Here is a 7,090-nt window from a genome sequence, read left to right on the forward strand (position 1 = left end):
TCCAATAATTTGGTTTGTTTCGAAGCTGCCAAAACATGTTTGTTTTTGTCGTGCAGTGTTATTTTTCCATTCCTCGTTGCCTTTTCTTGTTTCCTCTGTCTATTTCTCCTTTTCTTTCGGGCCCGGCAACCACACACACGCACTCGTAAACATATTGCACTCTCCGCACAGTTCTGGTTTGAAAACGTAAAAGAATGGGCGTAAAAGGTGTAGGTATTGTTCGAAAATATATTGCAGTTCATTATCGATATATCGATACTTACAAATATCGCTGAGGCGATTCTAAAGTGAATTAAAATGTAAAATATTCAACAATATGGCTGAACCACCGAATCTCACGGCCCGAGAAGTGCAGCAGGTATTTGCAGAGATTCTCAGCCATGGCGAGGACATCACCTGGGATCTGTGAGTGCCCGCCCAAAAATCCTTTGTCCCTCACTTAAAATCTATAGATGGCCAATCCCTGACCTGACAGATTGCTGCAGAATCAACGAGACATTCTAAAAAGGAAAGTTCGAGAAATATTTAATCAGAGACATAAATAATTCTGGACAACGTTTGGACTCTACGTAAGCAGACTCCGCGAAACAGCAGCTCCGTCACTAATCCAGACGTACATACATAACTTTAGGTAAATGCGCCAACGGCCAGTCCCTTTCTGCGTTGTTCTTTGCGGTTATTGTGAATGGAGTGACCGACTTGAAGGAGGCAGAGAATAGCAGATCCTGGTCGATCCACCCAGTTTTCCGCTGCCGTCGCTGCGATGGTAATGTCGTACATTAAAGTAGTTTCAAATTGATCCAATTGCATATGCCTATCACTATATCCACGGATGGAGGGATGAGCAGCAGCCCAGACTGTTGCGTGATGTATGTGGATCAAAGCGGGCTCTTTGAGGACTGGGATACATACTTAAAGCGCACAGCTCTTCCCGCAGGTTATGGTAACCTGGGATCGAGGAGTCTACAAACTGATCGATGGCCAGGTTGAGCTAAAAAGCTTATTTGATAACGGAGAAAATGTACACACGCAATGCGTGCTTCATAACGTCTGAAGGTCTGAAGGCAGCCTTGGAATTTCCTGGAGTGCATCGGCTTTACTCGGAATCAAGATCTAGATATATATTGCAAGTAACATGCAATGCAATTCTACTACACATATAAGAGCGAGCGACAAAGTGCTATACCTGCTTTTGTATGATACTTTTAATCTCTGGTATATGTATGAGAAACGTTCTATTTGTGCTCCCTCAGAGGCGTGTTGATGGGGGGAAGGTCGATACTCTAAGTGCATGCCTGCTCTCCGAGTCGTTGGTTCTGTTTACGCACAGCGTCAATAACTTTCGCCTGGCGTCTGAAATGGTCAACAAAGCCACTTATCGCACAAGCCTAAGCAGCTACGTACAGTAAAGTACTATCCATGAAGACCTGCCAGACTAATGACTTTGTTTTTGCAGGAACACCTTTAAGAAGATCTTCGAAGAAGCCAAGGCCATGGAGTCGTCCACTCAAGGCAAGCTGGACCTCCTACGCAGCGTCAATGGGGTACCCACAAAAAAGGAGCTCAAAAAACTATTGAAAACTAGTGGAGTTGGTGGCCGCATTTCGGGTGAACCGAAACTACCCGTTGAACCTACTAAGGTGCCACCAAATCTGCTGCAGATCCGTTCAATCAACATTAATGGTCAGGACATCCAATTGGCCGACTACGGAGAAGTTATCATTGCTAACATCTCAAGCGCTGAGAGCTTCGAGGATCTAATCACCAGTATGGCCGAGCACTGGAAGCCAAACATGTACAAGCTGATGCTCCGAATGACGCAGACCTTTGTGGAAGCACCGAAAAGGAGTTTTGGCTGAAGTACCACCTACCCACGGAATCGGTGCTCTATCAGATCATTCGACAAACACTGAAACACCATGCGAGCTTGGACCACAAAGAAGTCTCGGAGGCATTGCCTGATATTCTGAGAAGCGTGCGCTGCTATTTCGCCTCCCGCACTCCCCTTTGTCCACCAGAGTTTCTGAAGAAGTGCCCCAAGTGCGTGGGTTACTACAATGAGGGTACGCGGCAGGTGAATGAATCTAATGTTTGATCTGATATATTATACCTTACACTTGCAGATATGTAAGGTGCAATTGAATAGGTTTAATGTCCTACGGCACGAACACTTTTGGGTGTTTTTTTTTATTAGCTATCCTGTATGAAAATATATGTTTGTATATTTGAAATATCCAATTGAACAGCGATATTTAAAGAGCTGTCCAGCATTCTATGTACAGATCCTGAGGATCGCCTTCACGGACTTCAACATGGGTTCGGAGACCAATTGTAAACTGGATAATATTAAGTTCTAGAAGGTTATGCCAGATGCAAACGAGGAACTGGGGCAAACACTCTGTGGATCCACCATGCCCGATGACTTTGACGTGTATAGCAATCGTGCTGTGGTCGTTGGAAAGAAGTCGCCAAATTTTGATGGACTTGGCTTCCAGTTCTCATTCACCCTCAAGCACTTATTGATGAGAGTAAAAGCTTAAATATTAAATATTACATGTTAATATATAATACAGATTTATAATTTAGGTCTCCTCAATCGTTCTACTTGCAAAGACAACAAAAATCCTAAATGTCTAATCTGTCTATTAGTGATAGTTTCTGTTAATTGCCTTGCATCATTTCGTTCTTAGATTGACAAAGATATCCATGTCGTAGACCACGTTATGTATATTCCTGCGGAATGGCAAGACTCTGGCGGTGTCTTCAAAGGATTGCTTTACCTGCTGCAAGCGGCGATGGATCTCGGCCAAATCGTGCCGCTGTCCAATTGATAACTCCATGTCATTGAAGACCATGGCCGAGAACAGGCTGGCAGTCTCAGGGGAGATCTTGAATTAGTAGCCAACACTGAGTTTCTGCTTAATTGCCGCGTCATTAATGAGCACCGTGTGGGAGTCGGAGGCCTGCGCAGAGTCGGTAGACTAGGAGTGGAGTGAATGTGAATACAATTAAAATTTGTTGTAATAGTACACGGAACCCGGGAGATAAATGGCAACCATTGCGCGACCGGTCCGCTTTCAGGGCTAAGCGGAAGTCGTGCTTCGTGCACCTCTCGAGCCGTAACCCGTGCATGACTATCGGGACGAGCTACTCTGCAAAGCACGGATGCAGATCCAGCAGCCTCAGGCGCTTTTTGACCTTTGTTGGCAATTGACATGTGTTCACAAAAAGGTAGGACTTAGTGTAGAAATTTGTCACACGCTTCATGTGGAGTGAGATATTCAATTCGTTCCAGACAGAAACATCCTGTATATAAAGAAGCCGGCACAAGCCGCTGCGTACTGAATCAAGCTATCGTGTAGGTGTGGGAGAGTGGTGCGCAACGTCGTTGATACGGTCGAGGCTCAGATGTTTGCAATGAAGATCTCTTCATCTACAGTTTCATTCATGTTATTTAGTACATATTAGTTAAATCATAGTTCGAAACGGCTCACAGTTTCAATGGTATCTTTCATAAACTTATAAAATACTTATAAAATATCGATAGCCATCAACAGGTAGCATCAGATATAATTGTCCATTTTTATGCCGTTAAATTATGCTAANCATGACCGATGACTTTGACGTGTATAGCAATCGTGCTGTGGTCGTTGAAAAGAAGTCGCCAAATTTTGATGGACTTGGCTTCCAGTTCTCATTCACCCTCAAGCACTTATTGATGAGACATTTTCGAATTTATAATTTATAATGTAATTATATATTATGTCTAATATAATTTAGGTCTCGTCAATCGTTCTACTTGCAAAGACAACAAAAATCCTAAATGTCTAATCTGTCTATTAGTGATAGTTTCTGTTAATTTCCTTGCATCATTTCGTTCTTAGATTGACAAAGATATCCATGTCGTAGACCACGTTATGTGTATTCCTGCGGAATGGCAAGACTCTGGCGGTGTCTTCAAAGGATTGCTTTACCTGCTGCAAGCGGCGATGGATCTCGGCCAAATCGTGCCGCTGTCCAATTGATAACTCCATGTCATTGAAGACTATGGCCGAGAACAGGCTGGCAGTCTCAGGGGAGATCTTGAATTAGTAGCCAACACTGAGTTTCTGCTTAATTGCCGCGTCATTAATGAGCACCGTGTGGGAGTCGGAGGCCTGCGCAGAGTCGGTAGACTAGGAGTGGAGTGAATGTGAATACAATTAAAATTTGTTGTAATAGTTGTGCCTTGGGCCCTCTATTTACCGTTGGTAACGCGCTGGCCAGGCGAAAGTCCCGATTCGCCTTCAGCACGAAGCACGTGGAGAGCTCGGCATTGGGCACGTACTGATAGCCCTGCTCGATGAGACGAAAGCACGGATGCAGATCCAGCAGCCTCAGGCGCTTTTTGACCTTTGTTGGCAATTTATATGTGTTCACAATAGGTAGGACTTAGTGTAGAAATTTGTCACACGCTTCATGTGGAGTGAGATATTCAATTCGTTCCAGACAGAAACATCCTGTATATAAAGAAGCCGGCACAAGCCGCTGCGTACTGAATCAAGCTATCGTGTAGGTGTGGGAGAGTGGTGCGCAACGTCGTTGATACGGTCGAGGCTCAGATGTTTGCAATGAAGATCTCTTCATCTACAGTTTCATTCATATTATTATTTTTTTTTTTTTTTTGAGGTTTTAAGTTACCGCACTACCCTTAGGTAGAGGGGAATTATTTGGCCACCCGCCTTTACAAGGGGGAAATCGCCACGTCGTAATATGTAACTTGTTACAGCTTTGCTCCAATACTTACCTGGCGTATTTCATATTATTTAGTACATATTAGTTAAATCATAGTTCGAAACGGCTCACAGTTTCAATGGTATCTTTCATAAACTTATAAAATATCGATAGCCATCAACAGGTAGCATCAGATATAATTGTCCATTTGTATGCCGTTAAATTATGCTAAAATACTATTGCTTTTTACCCCGCGAGTGAACAATTTTAATTAGAATATTATGCGTATTCAAACAGTGCTTTGATTGGATTTAATTTCTGTATAAATGTGAAGCGATACTTCCATTTCAGTGCCGCCCATCCCTAATAAAATAATAAGCAAAGAAAACAACAAAAGGGAGAAAGAACTGGAATTTCAGTACATACATGAGATGTATGTATATTTACCAAAAGGGGCAATGCGCTTATGACTTTGGCAGCCATTTAATGAGTACTAATAATTACACTACTCGACAAGATTTTTCCGCTTCGATCCAGTTATGATAAAAAAAGAGAAGCGCCACCTCTAAAATAAATAGCTACCGTTACAAAAGAATACCCATTTAAAAATTCTTCAAACAAGTTGGTTTTGATTTTGTCGAGCAGTGTTATTTTTCCATTCCGCGTTGCCTTTCCTTGTTTTCTTCTGTCTATTTCTCCTTTTCTTTCGGGCCCGGCAACCACACACACGCACTCGTAAACATATTGCACTCTCTCTCTCCCACACAGTGTCTGGGTGCTCCGATTTAGTCTGATAACCAGAATTTGAAAGCTCCAGAATCTAGATATGTTTTTATTTAGATGTTGAAATCTAATTACATAATTATTAGTGGGTTTATATTATTATTATTTTTACCCGCCTGTAGTCCCTGCCAGATATATATCCATGGCTTTCTTATTTAGGATTACCGTCTCTCGACGCCTGGGTATTGGCTGTATGTTAGGCAGCCGAGTACCGTTCACTGCGTTAAGGCTCATATCAGAGCTTGTAAAATCATCAGAGTGATAATAACTAGGTAAATACACCCAATTCCGTACATCTGCCGCCACGTCACTGGGCGTCGGGCGGGGATCGTCGGGCGAGACGACCATTTGGGTGGTCCCACTGGACTGTGATGAACTTGTGATGGTTATGGCACTGTCCTGCCTAGCTACCGACGCCGGCGACGAGGACGAGGAGGACAGATTGAGCTCATGATTGCCCAAGCCGCGGTACAGCCGCTTCCGTTCGCGCTTGGCTTCCGCCACTGCACTGGTCGTCGGGCGGGGATCGTCGCTGGCTTCCGACGAGACCTGCCTAGCTACCGACGCCGGCGACGAGGACGAGGAGGACAGATTGCGCTCATGATTGTCCAAGCCGCGGTATAGCCGCTTCCGTTCGCGCTTCGGTTCCATCGGTTCCTTGTGTTTCGTACGCCAAATTACGAAAGCTTAGAGAAAGAAATATATACAAGTAGTAAGATTAGCTCCTGTGATCGAATTTATGTTTAAAGTGTAATTTTACCTCGATCAATAGTCTTGCGCGGCTCGCGTCCGTACAGTTTTGTTTTGAAAACGTGAAAGAATAGGCGTGTGAGAATCAATACAAAAGCTTAGCGATGACCAGGGCTCGGCACGGCCTTATCTATCATCTATTGTGAATAAGCAAGGCTCTGCCGAGGCGCTGCCGTTCACGTACACGGATATTACAGTGATTCGTACCAATACGAATGGATTGGGGTACCGTTTTGCGTGCGTCTTCAAACACAAACGAAAAAACGGTGCGTTCCCTGCTAAAGACCAACCGTACTTTCCCCCACCACCGAACACCATATGATGGTCTAATTACGCACAGCATGAACCTTTCCAGGTTTTATGAATAACCATAATTATTTAACATTTACCATCACTCTATTTTTTTTAGCAAATTTGTAAATTTTTTGATGCCTCCTCTCCGGTACTCATATTTAATTTATTTTTATTTCTATTCCATAATTAGCCGTTAATTCTAAATTGAAAATACATAAATAAATAAATACCATAAACCATATATTTTCTATAGTCAGATATTAATATATATTAATTTATATTTAGTTGTTCAGTGTTCATTAGTGGAATGAAGCTATATTAGCGAGCTTTCAAACTCCCTTAACAAAGCAAGGGAGTTTGCATGGTGCGTAATTTTGTACCAAAAACTAAGGTGTCGACAAGGCGCCAGGTAAATTACACAGGCTATTTAAATCCTACGTGGAGGAAATTTTCCAGGGAAATTCTCTCCCTCCAGACGCTCTCGCATGCACCATTAGGGATCTTTAAACAGGTGCGAAAGACGTGGGAGATGGAATAATTATTCCCTTTT

General features: G+C 43.1%; 2 protein-coding genes and 1 long non-coding RNA gene across 5 annotated transcripts in view; 2 read left to right on the forward strand and 1 right to left on the reverse strand.

Moving 5' to 3' along the window:
* The window catches only part of LOC117591591, a 16,111-nt gene extending 14,044 nt beyond the window's left edge, over positions 1 to 2,067 (forward strand). The window contains exons 2-3 of the mRNA XM_034284906.1: positions 1,254 to 1,405; positions 1,457 to 2,067. Of these exons, the coding sequence (XP_034140797.1) occupies positions 1,254 to 1,405; positions 1,457 to 1,859 (555 nt within the window). The 3' untranslated portion in view covers positions 1,860 to 2,067. The remainder of the gene's footprint in view (positions 1 to 1,253; positions 1,406 to 1,456) is intronic.
* Positions 1 to 6,525, reverse strand: part of LOC117591593 — a 12,366-nt gene extending 5,841 nt beyond the window's left edge. The window contains exons 1-2 of one of the 3 annotated variants that reach the window (XM_034284910.1): positions 6,257 to 6,525; positions 6,046 to 6,182 (exon numbers count right to left, since the gene is read on the reverse strand). In XM_034284910.1, coding sequence (XP_034140801.1) covers positions 6,046 to 6,147 — 102 coding nt within the window. In that variant the 5' untranslated portion in view covers positions 6,148 to 6,182; positions 6,257 to 6,525. Of the gene's footprint in view, positions 1 to 5,561; positions 6,183 to 6,256 lie in introns of those variants that run through there. The other 2 variants (XM_034284909.1, XM_034284908.1) reach the window with 2 other exon arrangements.
* LOC117591597 lies at positions 260 to 1,247 on the forward strand. Its single transcript, XR_004574433.1, has 3 exons — positions 260 to 405; positions 476 to 569; positions 632 to 1,247. It is a non-coding gene; the product is annotated as an uncharacterized LOC117591597 (long non-coding RNA).
* Positions 6,526 to 7,090: the final 565 nt, after the last annotated feature.

Source organism: Drosophila guanche, unplaced genomic scaffold, assembly GCF_900245975.1.
Source record: "Drosophila guanche unplaced genomic scaffold, DGUA_6, whole genome shotgun sequence".
Classification (NCBI taxonomy): domain Eukaryota; kingdom Metazoa; phylum Arthropoda; class Insecta; order Diptera; family Drosophilidae; genus Drosophila; species Drosophila guanche.